Below are 17,631 nucleotides of genomic sequence, written 5' to 3' on the forward strand. Positions count from 1 at the left end.
TTTGGAGAGGTTTTTGCTACAGGGCAGTGTGCGCTTGCCAGAAAGACAGAGAGAGACAGAGAGACAGAATGCGAGAAATCACCCCCCAGGGGGCATGGCCACGCCACAATCCCTTCTCCTCCATTCTCCTCTCGGGATCTTGGGCACGCACGCACACGTGCCCAGCGTGAGTTTAAGCCGCCGGGTCCAGGACTTGAACCGAGGTCGACTACATGGGAGTCCAGCAACATAACCATTATGCTAACTTCTGGTCCCTCATGATATATTTTTTCCCCCAAAGGTCATTTATGTATATAAGGAACAAAGATCACTCAGTAATATGTTGCCTGTTTCGTTTGATAAACTTTTGCCATCTTTCAGTGAGTTCCATAATTCTTCATTCATAGAAGCACCTATCTTTAACAGTGAAAAACTGGACAAGGTGCTGATTTACAGCCTCATCACAAAAGAGCATTACACTAAGCAAGGAGTTTTGAAAAGAGCTAAGCTAACAGAAGTCTGACGGAACAAGATCTGGTGAGTATGGTGGGTGTGGCAACACATCCCACGCAAGTGTCAATAATCTTTGATGAGTGATCAAACTTGTATGTGGTCTCACACTGCGGTGATGGAACGTAACTCCTTTATGATTCTGGAGGATGGATTCGTTCGAACTGTCCAAATGCCAACAGCACACATTGGATTGTTTGGTTCCTTGGTAAGAGCTCAAAAAACATGAAACCTTTAAAATTCCAGCACACAAGAGTATAACCTTCCTTTGATAAATGCCTGCTTTCAACAGTGTTTGAGGCAGATCATCACATTGGGACCAAGACTGTTTGCCCGCCACACTGCTGTAGACAATCAATCCACTTCTCACCATCAGGAATCAGTCGTCTCAAAAAAAGACCACTTTCCTCATGTTTAACAAGCATATATCACAGATGTTTATATGTGCCATCAAATGAGCTTCTTTACTTTCATGAAGAACCCAAATATCCCAGCTTCTTCAGGTGCTCATGAACACTTCAATGATGGATGTTCAATGTTTCAATAATCTCTTGTGTCATGTAACATGAGTTTGACTCAATCAATGCCTTTATATGGTCGTCAACCTCAGTGTGCCTCCCTGACCCAGGAGGTCAGAGATCAAAATCACCAGCACAAAATTTTATGAACCATCGTTTGCACCGACATCCTTGCAGAGCATTGTCATCATAAATTTTACACAATTCTTCACAATCTTGACCATGCGTTCTTCCCTTTACAGAATTAAAACAGTAAAACAAGGCAAAAATGCAGGGCTTGATCTTCTATCTTCAACCTGCAAAATCTCCAAAACTCAGCCAAATCACTATTTCTTTTTTTATAGTACTTGTGAAAATCAACTAGTGCCATCTGTTGCAAACATGCAAAACCTAAATTCAAAAAACAGCATTCAGGAACCAGTTGGCAGAATGGTGGTTATGATGGCTGGTTCCCACATGGCTGACTTAGTGGTTTGAATCCTGAACTTGGCAACCTGGGAAGAAACACACAGGGCTCATGTGTATCCATTCCCAAAATCTTAAGAGGAGAATGGAGGACAGGGAACTGCAGTGCGGCCATGCTCTAGAGGTTAATTTTTTGCTTGCTTTCCTTTCCCCCTCTCCACCAATGACCACAGGAGAGAGTTCTGCCCTATAGCAAAACTTTAATAAATAAATGAATAAATCAAAGGAAAGGAGAGAAAAAAGTATTTCAGAGACAATAAACATCCTTTTAATACTAGAGAAACTGGACAATAGAAGTGGAAAATATATGTGAATAAGTGAAGGGGGCAGGTGACAAAACTCAACCTTCATTTTCATTAACAAAAAATTGATAATTTTTAAAATAATTATTTAAGCTTCTTCTTTTTTTTTTTAAATTTACTTATTTTAATTTTACCAGAGAAGGGGAGAGTGAAGGAAAGTGAGAAAGCAAGCTGCCAGGTCTAGGACTTGAACTGTGGTTGGCCATGTGTTTGAGGCAGATCCAGCATCCTTAACCTTCACACCACCTGCTGGCCCCCAAAACTGGTAATTTTTTAAGAAGTTAGACCACAGGGACCAGCAGATGGCATAATGGTTATGCTGCTGGACTCCCTCCCATGTAGTCTACCACAATTTGAGTCCTGGACCCAGCAACTTTTTTAAAACTCACACTGGGCATGTGTGCGTGCATGCGTGCCCAAGATCCCGAAAAGAGAATGGAAGAGAAGGGATTGCGGTGTGGCCATCCCCCTCTGGGGGGGAATTTCTTGATTTCTGTTTCTCTAGTGGAGCACACATGCTCTATAACAAAAATCTCTCTTAAAAAAAAAAAAAAGTTAGACCACAGTAAGATGCCCAGACTTCTACTGTACTATATCATGTAACAAGTAATAACTTGACGCAGTTTCTCTGACATAGAAATTAGTACTTCTAAATATTCCCCTTTATTAGAAAGGAGAAAATTCTCTACGCAATATTGTTTCTCAACCCATCCACAAAAATTCTCATTTCTTTTAAAAAATAAAGTTTCAATGAACAGGAAAGTATAGAGAATAGGAAAAAAACATGTATCACTTACCTTTGTTAACCTTTTCTAGATTTTTAGTTTTTGATGTTCTAGAAAACATACATATCACACTTGGTTGAAAATTCGTACTCTACCAGGATTTTCAATTCAATGATCCTCACTTTTTTTTTTTTTTAAACTGAACTCATCCTTATCATCTTCTCTGTATTATCCATTATAAACACTCACTAGCAAAAAGCTTATACTCTAACCCTCTCTAGCTTCTCTGTACTTGAAAAATCAGTGTCACTGGTTAAATACAATCCCACCAAACCTATGCCTACACACACAGGGATGGAAAACAAGGTGAGAGAAAAAATAAACAATGCTGGCTGGTCTCAAGTACACTATTAAATGCTGCCAAACAATATTAAACTTCTTGGGAACCAGCAGTTAGCGCAATGGCTATGTTGCTGGACTCCCACGTAGTCGACCGCGGTTCGCGTCCCGGACCCAGTGGCTTAAAACCCACACCGGGCGCGTGTGCGTGTGTGCCCAAGATCCCGAGAGGAGAATGGAGGAGAAGGGATTGCGCCGTGGCCATCCCCTCTGGGGGGTGATTTCTCACTTTCTGTCTGTCTGTCTGGTCAGCGCACGTGCCTTATAATGAAAAACCTCTCAAAAAAAAATAAATAAACTTCTCTAGCCTATTCATTTTCAAACTTCTCTAAAGAACTATTCCTATCTTATTTCTTTTCAATCTTTCACTGAGTTCTCCTCTTACTCTCTCAATGACCTCATTCCTATCTCACTTATAAAACTGAATGGAGCAATTTTCAGAGTCCCACCAGTTACCTACTTGCTAGCCTGTACATGTACACATTCTGAAGTCTCACCTATTATCAGACAAAACATGCTGTCATCAATCTACACATGAGAATCTCAATTTGTCCACCTATTCAGGAGTATCACTTGAGTAATTTTCCCTTTTCTATTTACTACAGCTACATAAACTCTTTACTTCCTAATGGATATCTCCTACTAACATTCAAATATCCTGATATTTCTCCCATCTTAAAAATGTTTTGCTCCACTTACCTTTAGTTCCCACATTACATATTTGCTGTCCTATGTAGTAAAATTCCTTGGAAGAGTTGTCTTCCCATTAGCTTAAGAAAAAATTTTTTTCCGAGACATTTTTGCTTTAGGGTGCATGTAGTCACCAGAGAGATAAAATATGAGAAATCATCTCTTAGGGGGATGGCAATGCCACAATCCCTCCCCCCATTCTCCTCTAGGGATCTTGGGCATGCACATACATGTGCCTAGCTTGGGTTTCAAGCCACTAAGTCTGGTTATCCTGGGATAGATAACCAGTCAACCATAAGGGAGGTCCAGTGCCTCAACCACTATACCACCTGCTGGCCCTAACTGCTACTGTTTTTACTTCATAGGTCATAGAACAAAATTGTAATACTTTTTAAAAAAATGTATGCTTTTTCTTAGGAAGTAGGATCTCTCAACCTTGTCACTACTGACATTTTGGGCCAGAAAATCTTTTATTATTTGGGGCTGTCCTGTGCAATGTAGAATGTTTATTTAGCAGAATTCCAGGCCTCTACCAACTAGATGCCAGATGTATTCTCCCTGTTTAAACCACCCAAAATAGTTAATCCACATAATCACCCCTGATTGAAACTATTGCTATGAAGTATTGGGGAAGGAAGGAAGTGAAGTGGAATATTGTAGAATTAAATGAAAAAAAAAAATTTAGCGGAGAATTTTTGCTATAGAGTACATGTGATCACCAGAGTGGAAAGAACTCATCTCGTGGGGGGTGGGGGGATTGGCCATGCCACAATCACTTCTCCTCCATTTTCCTCTTGGGATTTTGGATATGCATGCACACATGCACACGTGCATGAGCGCCTAGTATGAGTTTCAAGCCACCAGGTCCAAGATTCAGACCTCAGTCAGCCACATGAAAGTCCTTCACCTTAACCACTATACTACCTGCTGACCTGGAATTAAGTGAAAATTTGGAATAAAATCCCATGTCTCAAAAAAATCTCACATCTTCAATTAATTTTACTTCAAATTTACTGTCAAGTTTTATTAGCTTAAGGAGATATTACAGGTTAAATTAAATATTTTATTTACACTTAAGTAAAAATTATATACTTAGTGAAAACTAATTTGTGGCTGGCCTTATGATGTGTTGGTTGGGAGAGCTGGATCCCACATTTGAATCCTGGCCCCAACAGCTTCAGAAACATGTCAGGCCCAGGTGTGTGGATGTCCTAAATCCAGACAGAATGAAGAAATGGAGGGACTGTAGTGTTAACTATGGTCCACTGGAGGGTGCTTCCTCTAACCGTTTTTTTTTTTTTTTTTTTTTGAGAGGTTTTCACTATAGGGCGCATGTGCTTGCCAGACAAAGAGAGACAGAGAGACAGAAAACGAGAAATCACTCCCCAGGGGGGATGGTCACGCCACAATCCCTTCTCCATTCTCCTCTCGGAATCTTGGGCACGCACGCACACGCACCTGGCATGAGTTTTAAGCCACCGGGTCCGGGACGCAAACCGTGGTCAACTACATGGGAGTCCAGCGACATAGCCATTAAGCTAACTGCTGGTTCCCTCTAACCATTTCTCTCTGGCAAGCACGTGTACCACTCTAGCTAATATTTTAAGAAATGATTTTGGGAGCCAGCAGGTGGTATAGTGGTTAAGATACTGGACTCCCCAAGACCAACCACCGTTCAAGTCCTGGACCTGATGGTTCGAAAAATCATGCCGGGCACATGTGCATGTGTGCCCAAAATCCCAGAGAAGAATGAAAGAGAAGGGACTGCTATGTGGCCAGGCCCACTGGAGGGGTGATTTCTCACTTTCCCTCTCTTGGTCTTTCTCTAGCAAATATTGACAGAAAGAAAAACGATTTTTTCTTTTTTTTTTTTTTTGGAGAGATTTTCACTGTAGGGCGCGTGCGCTCGCCAGACAGACAGAGAGAGACATAGAGACAGAAAGCGAGAAATCACCCCCCAGGGGGGATGGTCACGCCGCAATCCCTTCTCCTCCATTCTCCTCTCGGGATCTTGGGCACGCACGCACACGCGCCCGGCGTGAGTTTTAAGCCACCGGGTCCGGGACACGAACCGCGGTCGACTACGTGGGAGTCCAGCGACATAGCCATTACGCTAACTGCTGGTTCCCAGAAAGAAAAACGATTTTTAAGACAGTAGAAAGCAATCATCAAATATTCCAAAGTTTGTGTATAATGCTTTCATATCCTCTGAGAGTAAGACTTTATAGCATTTCTGACACCTCAGTGTCCTCTCGGTATTTATTGTCAATCCAAGAAAAGGATGTAGACTTTTCTCCTGCTGCATCCTAACTGGCTTATTTTGACCAGTTTACAAGTAAGAGGTGAATTCAAAAAGCTTACGGAAAAATAGAATTCATATATAGCTTTATTTTGGTACGGAAGAAATTTTAATCATGCATATTTTTTTCATTACATGCATTCCATCCTCCAGGATGAAATTTTGAACAGACATAAAAACAAGCAAAATTAAATACATTGCTCTTATTTTGTTTCTGAAAGCTATTTTACTGGTAAATAGGACTACTTGTTTCTGGAATGTGACTGAAAAAACAAAGATATATGCTAGAAATATTCCAATTCACCAATCACTAAAGACTATCTTTTGTTATCAGTCATGATTATCCTTCTTAAACAACTTACTTCTTAAGATTAGCTTAAATTCAAATCACTCCTAACACAATAAAAGTATAACTCATCGGGACCAGCAGTTAGCATAATGGCTATGTTGCTGGACTCCCATGTAGTCGACTGCGGTTTGCGTCCCAGACCTGGTGGCTTAAAACTCATGCCAGGCACGTGTGTGTGTGTGTGTGTGTGTGTGTGTGTGCGTGCCCAAGATCCTGAGAGGAGAATGGAGGAGAAGGGACTGCCAGCATGGCCATCTCCCCCGGGAGGTGATTTCTCGCTGTCTCTGTCTCTTTTGGGCGAACACATGTGCCCTACAGCAGAAACCTCTCAAAAAAGAGTATAACTTATTTAGAAGTAACTTCATCAGGCTGTTTTATTAATTTCTGTAGTGCTACAGGGCACATGCATGCACACCAAGAAAGCACTCCCTTAAGGGAGCCTGATTATGCAGCAATTCTTTCTCCTCTAATACTCCATCCCATCAGGATTCTGGGCTCTACACATATAAGCTTTGCATGTTTTTCAAGCAAAAGTCACCAGGACTCAAACCCAGTTGGCCAAGTAGGATTCAGCTTCCTCTACATAACACCTAAACATTGCACTATGGAGTCAGCACTATTTCATGATTTTTAAATTCCATTTTATTATTTTTGTCAATAAAAACTTAGGAGGTGGAGAGATGTTGTTCAAAGATTACAAAATTTCAGTTAAATAGAGGGGGAACAAGTTCAAGAGCTGTACTGCACAACAACTAAAGTTAGTAACAAAGTATTGCATTCTAGAAAACTGCTGATTTTGTTTCCACCACAAAAATATAAGCATTACCTTATATTAGGTAATGCCTATGTTAATCAACCTGACTTAGCCATTCCACAATATAAACATACTTCGAAACATGGCATACACATACACACTTACATCCATACGATTTTTTTCCACCAATCTAAAAAAATTTGAGAGGCTAGTTGGTGACACAGCAGTAATGCAACTGGATCCCACATAGGAAAAGATCTTGGATTTAAGTCCCAGGACTCCCTGAGTATGCCAAGCATAAGTGGATGTTCTCAAGAGCAGGGCCAGCTGAGACTAGAGACAGACTGTAGTATGTGGACTCTATTAGGGGTGCATGCACTCTGTCTGTCTCTTTCGTGCATACATGCCCTCTGGCATGGAAAAAAGAAAAGAATGCCAATTAATAAATGATAACGTAATGATATATCTAAGAATATTACCACTTTTAAATTTCCAATGAAATAAATATAGATAATTTTAAAAATCCAGCAAAGGGCCAACAAGTGATATGGAGATGAAGGCAGCTGGATCCCACATGACTGACTCTGCAGCTCAAGTCCTGAGCCAGGCAGCTTGAAAATCGTGCTGGGCATATATGAGTGCCTGCCAAAAATCCCAAGAGCATGGAGAAGGGATTGCACCATGGCCCAGCAGGGGATGATTTCTCACTTTCCCTGTCACTGTAGTGAGTGTATGTACCCTGTATATGCACCCTATGCTACCCCCAAATCCAGCCAAAATATCTGAACAAGGACAAATCATAGCTTAATTACTGAGAAGAGAGAAAATTGCATGTTTATAAAACAGGAAGCTGCTGGGACAAAGTAAAATAAAGGAAATTAAGTAAATTAAAGCACTTGAAACTAAAAGATACACATCAATCTCATCACCTGTATCCTTCAAATTTATAATTCTGCAAATATCAGTTACTAAGGGTTTATCAATCACGTTATCTTATTGATCCTTTCAATAAACATCTTTAACATACGTTTTCCTAAATCATAAATGGTAATATCCAGGGGACCAGCAGGTGGCATGGTGATTAAGGCACTGGACACTCCCACATGGTTCAAATCCTGGACCTGGTGGCTTGCGCTCGCTTACTCTCTCTCTCTGGCTGATCAAATTGGAAAATAATAATAATAAATAAAGTTAAATTTAAAAAAGAAAAAAGTGGTAATAACCAATCTTCCCATACTTGCCACATTGTACTTACCAACTACACAAGTGATCTTCAAAAAGTTCATAGAAAATGTGTATGATGGGGGCCAGCAGGAGGAATGGTGATTGAGGTGTTAGGATTCCCATATGTCCAACTGCGATTCGAGTCCCGGACCTGACTTGGACCTGGACCTGCACCTGGTGACTTGCTTTCTCACGTTCCCTCCCTGTCTGTCTCTCTAATGAGTGCATGTGCCCTATAGCAAATTCAGAAATAATAATAAATAATAATTTTTAAAAAGAGAAAGAAAATGTGTGATAAAAAAATATATGAATTTCAAAAATGCTTACGCCAAAATAAACTAGTACTTTATTTCCATTTTCCGACAAACTTTTTCAAGCCTTTCATATGGCATCAACTCTTAGGTCACCAAATTGAAAACCTCAGAAACTACATAAATACAAGCAGTAACAGATTCCTCCCAAAAGGACACCTTAAATTCTAATAGTAGTATTGAAAAGATTCTGAGACTGCTAAAGATGAGACTTAGAGCAATACGAGGAGTGGTCAGAAATCACTTTAACCAGTTATAACCAATTTGTGTTTTCATGCTTAAAACTTTATTTCAGTTAAGCTACAAAACTTTTAAGTACTAAAATCGTTAGTTAAGTACATGCTATTTTTAACTACTAATTTCTGTTTTTCTTATCACAGTGTATAAACAAAGGATGAAATATTTGGTGACTGCCTATATTTCACAAAAAACCTCTGAAACAATCATTGTCACCAGTATTTTGGGCTACATGTAGTAAATTGCCAAATCAGAAAAGTAAAAGGCCTTCCGTCCACAAAACAGAAGCAAAGTAACCTGTGGATCATAAATTCCTTATCATCTTTACTAATAAGATGTTTCAAAGTAATATGAGGAAAAGAGAACTTCTGTAACTTTCCATCATTGTTATTCAAATAGGTAATGACAGTGGTTTTTTTTTTTAAGAGAAATTTTTGCTATAAGGCACATGCACTCACTGGAGAGACAGAGACAAAAAGTGAGAAATCATCCCCTCAGGAGGATGGCCACAGCACCATACCTTCTTCTCCCATCTCCTCTCAGGATTTTGGGCACGCCCACACACATGCTCCGGGTGAGCTTTAAGTCATGAGGTCCGGGACTCAAACTGCAATCGACTACATGGGAGCTCAGAGACCTAACCATTACACCATATGCTGGTCCCTATAATGCAAGTAGTATTAACCAGGACTGTCTTCTATTGTGTCATCAGAACAATCATGACATACTTTTCTATTAAAAAATGTGTCATGACTTTTCCAATGACCCAGTAAATCTAGAGACAAACAGTTCATACGCACATAGCTCCAAACAGCACTCTCGACCAGAGCTTAATAAAGATCCACCTGTATTATCAAATAAATCTTTTTTTTTAAAGCATGTTTAATTTTGGGACCAGCAGTTAGCATGATGGCTATGTCGCTGGACTCCCATGTAGTTGACCGCGGTTTGCATCACGGACCCAGTGGCTTGGACTCACACCGGGCGCGTGTGCGTGTGTACCCAGGATCCTGAGAGGAGAGTGGAGGAGAAGGGATTGCGGCATGGCCATCCCCTCTGGGGGGTGATCTCTCGCTTTCTGTCTCTCTCTGTCTGGCGAGCGCACGCACCCTGTAAAAAAAACTTCTAAAAAAAAAAAAATTTTATTTTATTTATTCATTCATTTTAATCTGACGAGAGAGAGAGGGAGAGAGGGAGGGAGGGAAAGAAAAGCAAGCCACCAGGTCCTGGGCTTGAACTATGGTTGGCTGGGAATGTCCAATACCTTAACCACGCCACCTCTACTTTTTTTTTTTTTTTTTAAGCTTTTTGCCACAGGACACGTGTGCTCTCACCAGACAAAGACACGAGGAAAAAAGAAAGAGACACGCAAAGTGGTAAAGTACTCCCTAGTGGGAATGACCACGCCAGCAATCCTTTCACCTACAGTCTCTTCTTGGAATTTTGGTCATGCCTGTACACACATACCGTATGTTTTTTTCAAGCCACCAGTTCCGGGACTTAAACCATGCAGTCAGCCACGTGGGATCCAGCCACCTTAATCACCAGGCCATCTGGCTAATTCCCAAATTTTCCTATTTATAGCTGTATACTTTATTTGAAACCTTAAAACTGATTAAGTAGCTAGTAAAGATAAAAGTTCCCAATTTGTCCAAAGTCACACATAGAAGTGGTCAAGCTAGTCTCATGCCATGTGCATTTCAGATATGACATTACCTCCATACCACATGTTAACTCACGTTAACTTGCCAACTACTAGCACAAAAGTGGATGAACATGGAAAACATGAACTCACATAGGCGCTAAAAAGAACGAAGGTTAAAAATATTAACACCAGTCAGAAAACAAAGTTGGCATGCTTAGATTCCAGTACATCATTCAGATTTCGTATAGTGTTTATAACTTATCAAGTTTGAAGCCAACAATAAAAAATGAAAACTTCAATTTTCTTCACATTCATACCTTAACCATTGCATGTATTACCAAGTTTTAAGAACCAAAAGGGGGTGGGGAAGCTAGCACGTAGTGTGTGGTTAAGGCACTGGACTCTCACATGGCTGAAGATGGTTTAAATCCCCCACCTGTTGGCTTGCTTTCTAAAAACAAAAAATAAAAATTGAAAAAATAGTAACTGCCAGTCATTATTCACAGAAATAGAAAAATCAATCTTAGTTTGTCTAGAATCCTAAAAAATCATTTTTGCCAAAGCAATACTGTGCAAAAAGATTAAAGTACAAGGCATCTCACACCCTAATCTCAAAATACATTACCAAGCTGCGATAATCAAAACAGCATGGGGAACCAACAGTTAGCTTAATGGCTATGTCACTGGACTCCCATGTCGTCAACCGCGGTTTGAGTCCCAGACCTAGTGGCTTAAACTAACTCCAGACACCTTTGCAGGCACGCCCAAGATCCCAAGAGGAGAATGGAGGAAAAGGGATTGTGGCATGGCCATCCCCTCTGGGGGGTGATTTCTAGCTTTATATCTACCTGTCTGTCTCTGTCTTTCTGGCAAGCGCATGCACCCTATAGGAAAAACCTCTCTCTCAAAACAAACAAACAAAAAAAACAGCATAGTACTGGTACAGAATAGAGGACCCAGAAATAAATCCCAAAACATACACCCAACTGATTTTTGACAAAGGACACAAGACAATCCAGGGGGTTAAAGAAAATCTCTTCAACAAATGGTGCTGGAAAAACTCTATCTCCGCCTGCAGAAAAATGAAACTGGATCCCTACCTTTCACCATTAACAAAAATGAACTCAAAATGGATCAAAGATCTAAACATAAAACCTCAAACTAAAAAACTACTGGTAGAAAACAGAGGGGAAATTCTTGGAGATAGTGGAGTAGGCAAAGACATCTTAAATAAAACCCTAAAGCACAGGCAATAATCCCAAAAATAGACAAGTGACTATAAACCTTCTGCACAGCAAATGAAACAATCGAGGCCACCCTCAGAATGGGAAAATATGTTAGCAAATGGATGCCTCAGATAAGGGACTAATAACTACAACACATGGGAAACTCATTTTTTTTTAACCTTAAAAAAAAATAGAAACAATCCAATTTAAAAATGCGCAAATGAGCTAACAGACAACTCTCCAAGGAAGACATACAAATGAACAGTCAAAAAACATGAAAAAATGCTCAACGTCTTTTTTTTTTTTTTTGAGGTTTTTGCTATTGGGCGTGTGCGCTCGCCAGACAGACAGAGACAGAGAGACAGAAAGCGAGAAATCATCCCCCAGGGGGGATGGCCACGCCGCAATCCCTTCTCCCCCATTCTCCTCTTGGAATCTTGGGCACGCATGCACACGCGCCTGGCGTGAGTTTTAAGCCACTGGGTCCGGGATGTGAACCGCGGTAGACTACATGGGAGTCCAATGACATAGGTATTACGCTAACTGCTGGTCCCTCAACATCTTTTATCATAAGGGAAATGCAAATCAAAACCGGGATGAAATACCACTTACCCCCAGTCAAAAGAGCTAAGATATTTTTCTTTTAAAGAGAAATTTTTGCTATAGGGTGTGTGTGCTTGCTGGAGGTACAAGAGACAGTGAAGGTGAGAATTCATCCCTGAAAGAGATGGGCATGCTGCAATCCTGTCTCCTCTATTCTCCTCTTGGGTTTTTGGGCACACATGCTGACACACCTCACATTGAGTTTAAAGCCACAGGGTCTGGGACTCAAACGGTGGTTAACCATGTGAGAGTCCAGCATCTTAACTACTATGTCACCTGCTTGCCCCAAGAATGAATAAGAATAAAAAAATAAATAATAAGTTCTGGTGAGGTGGTGGTTAAAGAGTAACTTTCCTACACTGTTAGTGGGACTGCAAACTAAAACAGTCACCGTGGAGAACAATATGGAAGTTCCTCAAAAACCTACAAATTTAACTACCATACAACTCAGCAATTCTACTCCTAGGTATTTACCCAAAGGATAGAAAAACAGAATAAAAAAAAACTTGTACATCCACATTTACTGCAGCATTATTCATAACTGCTAAGACATGTAATCAACTCAAATGTCCAAGAACACATGATGCATTGAAAAAACTGTGGCACATATACACTATGGACTACTACTTAGCCATAAAAATCAATGAGATCTTGGCATGTTACAAGGTGGATGAAAGAATTCATGGTAAGCAAAGCAAGCAAGACTATGGAAGAACAGCATCGTATTTCCCTGCTTAATGTATATGCAAAACATCTGCATTCTCTGGCAGAAACTGAAAGATTGAAAGGTATAATAGCAGGGAGGGCAACTGTAGATACTGGAGACAATATGGAATAATGGAGACAGGTGAGTAATAGAGAGTGGGAGTAAAGGGATCAGGAGAAAAAAATCTAACAGACACAAAAATGAGAAATTATCTGTTTATGATAATGTATATGGTAATATACGCCTGGCGTGAGTTTTAAGCCACCAGGTCCGGGATGCGAACCACGGTCGACTACGTGGGAGTCCAGCGACATAGTCATTATGCTAACTGCTGGTCCCTGTACAGGTAATTTTTATAGCCTAGGAAGGAAAACTGTTCCAATACTCTAATTTTTCCTATAACCTCCTCAATAAAAGTCTATACTTTTTTTTTGGAGAGGTTTTTACTATAGGACGCGTGCACTCGCCAGACAGACAGAGACAGACAGACAGAAAGTGAGAAATCACCCCCCAGGGAAGATGGTCACACGGTAATCCCTTCTCCTCCATTCTCCTCTCGGGATCCTGGGCATGCATGCACACGCGCCCAGTGTGAGTTTAAGCCACCGGGTCCAGGACGCGAACCGCAGTCAACTACGTGTGAGTTCAGTGACATAGCCATTACGCTATAAAATTCTAAAACCTTTCTAAAGCTAAAATCAAGTGTCAAAGCAGTTGTTTTTGAAATGAAAAATTAATAGCCTAGGCTGTCAGTGATTTTCATCCATGAACAGTTTCACAGACTTCTATTAATGCTTTCTTGCCATAACCTATCAGTCCAAATAAAAATGCTCAGAACTATAGAATTCTTTTATTTATTCATTCATTCATTTATTTTAATTTCACCAGAGAGGTACACAGCAGGAAAGAGAGAGAAAGGAGAGAGAGGGAAAGTGAGAAAGCAAACTACCAGGTCCAGGACTTGAACCACTGTTGGCCATTTGGCCAACTGCCGGTCCCAGAACTATAGAATTCTTAGCAGCCCATCCGTCCTAAACTACAAGATATCTGAATTACTATTCTTTTAGATTTTCATTCTCCAGTTATATTATAATCTAGACAAAAACCTGGTTTAGCTATAAAGAGCTGACAGAAATTCAGCTAATTTCAGTATCCAAAGTTAAGGTAGCTTATGATGATAAAAATGAATCAGTGGGCCAGCACATGGCATGGGAGCTAAGGCACTAGATCCCACATGGCTGACTTTGCAGTTCAAGTCCTGGACCCAACAGCTTGGAAATCATGCCAGGCACCTGTGCAAGCATTCCCAAAATCCTGAGTGGAGACTGGAGGAGGGATTGTGGTGTAGCCATACCACCCATCAGTGGGGGGTATCTTTCTCTGGTGAACATACATATCCTATAGGAAATCAATTAATCAATTAGAGGCTAAACCTAAACAAACACCAGCTGCTCAAATGAAAAAAATGTTTTCCAAACTCCATTAAATACAGATTCTAAGAAAATAAACCATTTCAATACAAAACACCCTCAGCAAATACCCAAACATCTAATGTAGGGTGAGTAAGGGATTTTAGATTCTCTATCAGAACCAATTAACTGTCCAAAAATACCAGATTAACTTCCTCAAAATATATGATAATCCAGTAGAACAGGATATTACAAAGCTATCTTTTTGAAGCTTCGAAATATTTATATTTGTAATGTATCCCATAAAGAAGTAAAGGCAATCTGTACAGATCAGATAAACTGAGTAAGAAGCTTTAAGTATTTATTCCCATTTTGATATTATCTTATATGTCAAAATATTTCTTTTTAAAAAATAATTATTTTAACTTTATTTATTGGTTTATTTGTTTATTTTTGGAGAGTCAGGAGCTAAGTCTAGACCAAGTAGCAGCAATTCAGGAGGAATAGAGGCAATATAAAGATTTATGTTTTAATTAATTAATGTTTAAAGATTTAACTTTAGTAATATCATCTTTTTTTTTTTTTTTTAAAAAAAAAGGTTTTCGCTATAGGGCATGTGCACTCGCCAGACAGACAGAGACACAGAGACAGAAAGCGAGAAATCGCCCCCCAGGGGGGATGGTCACGCCACAATCCCTTTTCCTCCATTCTCCTCTTGGGATCTTGGGCACACACACACGCGCCTGGTGAGTTTTAAGCCACCGAGTCCGGGACGCGAACCGCATCGACTACGTGGGAAACCATTGACATAGCCATTATGCTAACTGCTGGTTCCCAGTAATATCATCTTTTTTTTTCTTTTGGAGAGGTTTTTGCTATAGGGCGCGTGCGCTCGCCAGACAGACAGAGATGGACAGAGAGATAGAAAGCGAGAAATCACCCCCCCGGGGGGGATGGCCACACCGCAATCCCTCCTCGTCCATTCTCCTCTCAGGATCTTGGGCACACACGCACATGTGCCTGGCGTGAGTTTAAGTCACCAGGTCCGGCACTCGAACCGCGGTCGACTATGTAGGAGTCCAGCGACATAGCCATTACGCTAACTGCTGGTCCCAGCAATATCTTTTAATTTGACCAGAGAGGGAAAGTGAGAAAGCAAGCTGCCAGGTCTGAAACTCAAACTGCGGTTGGCCAAGAGGGAGTCCAGTCCCTTAACCATCACACCACCTGCCGGCTTCTTAATTTATTAACTTATTTTTGAAAGATGGCATCTCATCATTCTTAGGCTTATCTATATATAGTTTTTTTGCATCATTTTTAAATCAAGATGTTCTGTCACAGAGTAAAATCAAGATAAAAATGACTCCTCCTCCCTCTGTTCCAAGTTCAAAATATAATAGAAATGTTAAGACCTAGTACATAACCTCAGTAGTGTTCTTAAGTTGACTGATAGACATATTTTAATAGAAAACTAAGAAGGTTCAGCTTGTCTACATGACCAAAATCAAGCATCAGGGCACTAAAGTAGTTTTGTTTTCTTACTAAAATTAGATTAGTTGTTAGAAAGCTAGACTACAATCATAAGCAAATCTTGTGAGAAATGAATACTTGCTAATACAGCCACAGAACTTAAAAACCACTTCATGAAGATTACATTATTATAAGCAGAGCCCACTTATTAACACTACAGGAATATGAACCTTTCCTCTCCCTGCTCCCTATCCTCCATGCCTAGAAAGTAAAGGAAGTCACCAAGGATGCACTGTCCTCTACAAATTAACTTAGCCAGAGTGTGAAACAACTTCATACAAAATGCAAACAATAAACTGGAATGTTCCTTTTGAAAACAGTCCTAAGTTTAGAGTGTAAGTTTCAGACTCAGAACATTTGGAAAGAAGCCTAATAAAATGCTGAGCATATGTAACAAGTTAGCTATCCAAAAAAGTTTACAGGACAGTTAAAACTGTAGCATTTGGAATTTGTCAGATAATCACCCTGAGTCAAGATAATAAAAAAGTGAAGCTTCAGGTAGCCACAAATATAAGTATGACAACAAAAAGGATGGATATGTGACAATATGAGAAAATACCACCCACAAAACACTCTGAAACAGAATGAAAGCCACGAAATTCTGGAAATAAGCCTATTTATTATGAGCACAAAGAGTCATGATGAAATAGGCTTTCTTCCTTTTTCTGGCTCTGTCAGACTATTAAGTTGTTTAAATGTGCTGAAGTGTAGATACAAATAAAATTTAGCATAAACAAATTTTAAAAATTCACTACAGTGTGCACACAGTAAATAAGAAAGTATATATACTTAGTATTTAAATGACCAAGATAATATGATATAGATTGATGTATTATTTAATTCTCCCAAAATACCCCCTCCTTTCCTAAGCAATTATGAATAATACATAGGTCTATCACAACGAATGCATGATTCAACTCACATTGTTTCTCCAGTCTTTGCTACATGACAAAGAAACTGATCCAGGACAGGACAAACTTCCTTTTTCCCCCTCTTTTCAAAATCTAGAAAAGGAAAGAAAAAAATGTTACCAGTATTTCCCAAATGCTCTCTAAAAACAAACTTTCTTCCCAGACCTTTCCAATATTCAACAATTTTTTTTAAAAGTTAGACTCTTAATCAAATATCCACCTTGACCTTCCACGCTCTACTTGCAACACATCCTCTTGTTTATAGGTAACTAGAATCCTCTTAAAGGGGCCAAGTAACTTTCCCAAAACCATCCTTAATGCAGCGTTTCTCAAAGTGTGCTGCGGAGGAACACCAGCATCAGATTCATTTGGGAATACGTCTAAAATTAAAATCCTCAGGCCCAGATTCCCACGAATTGTTTATTAAGTGAAGTCTATAAAAGTGCTTTCAAGAAACACCAGCTACCCCAAATATCCCTCTTCAAATAATCCTGGATATCACACAATAATTTCGAAAACGCTGAAGCCACGCTACTCTAAGTTTGAGAACCACTGCTTTCAAGCCTGTTGCTTGGAAGGCGACCACCTTAGAATTACCGGCGCGAGGAAGATGACTTCAGAGGCCTGAAAAAGGCCTTAAAAGTTGTTCAGCCACCCTCCACACCCCCATTTTACTTTTCCTCTCGCGCCTAGCGTGCGGGGGGGTGGGGGAGGGAGCCTTGGCAGAGAACAGGGCCTGCCAGGGAGGTAGGCGGCTGCAGGCCCCCGACCCTTGTCCGAAGGGGTGGGAGAAGATCTGGGGCCCCAAGCAAGAGCTTCCCGGCTCCCCTCCCCCAGCC

The 17,631-nt window shown here is 40.3% G+C and overlaps 1 protein-coding gene across 1 annotated transcript in view; it reads right to left on the reverse strand.

The window, feature by feature from the left end:
* The window catches only part of PPP4R2 (protein phosphatase 4 regulatory subunit 2), a gene marked incomplete at its 5' end in the record, with an annotated part of 71,006 nt that extends 54,121 nt beyond the window's left edge, over nucleotides 1-16,885 (reverse strand). Inside the window, 1 exon segment of the mRNA XM_006146708.3 lies at nucleotides 16,804-16,885. Coding sequence (XP_006146770.2) covers nucleotides 16,804-16,885 — 82 coding nt within the window.
* Nucleotides 16,886-17,631: the final 746 nt, after the last annotated feature.

Source organism: Tupaia chinensis, unplaced genomic scaffold (genome assembly GCF_000334495.1).
Source record: "Tupaia chinensis unplaced genomic scaffold, TupChi_1.0 Scaffold000185_1, whole genome shotgun sequence".
In the NCBI taxonomy this organism is placed as follows: Eukaryota; Metazoa; Chordata; class Mammalia; order Scandentia; family Tupaiidae; genus Tupaia; species Tupaia belangeri.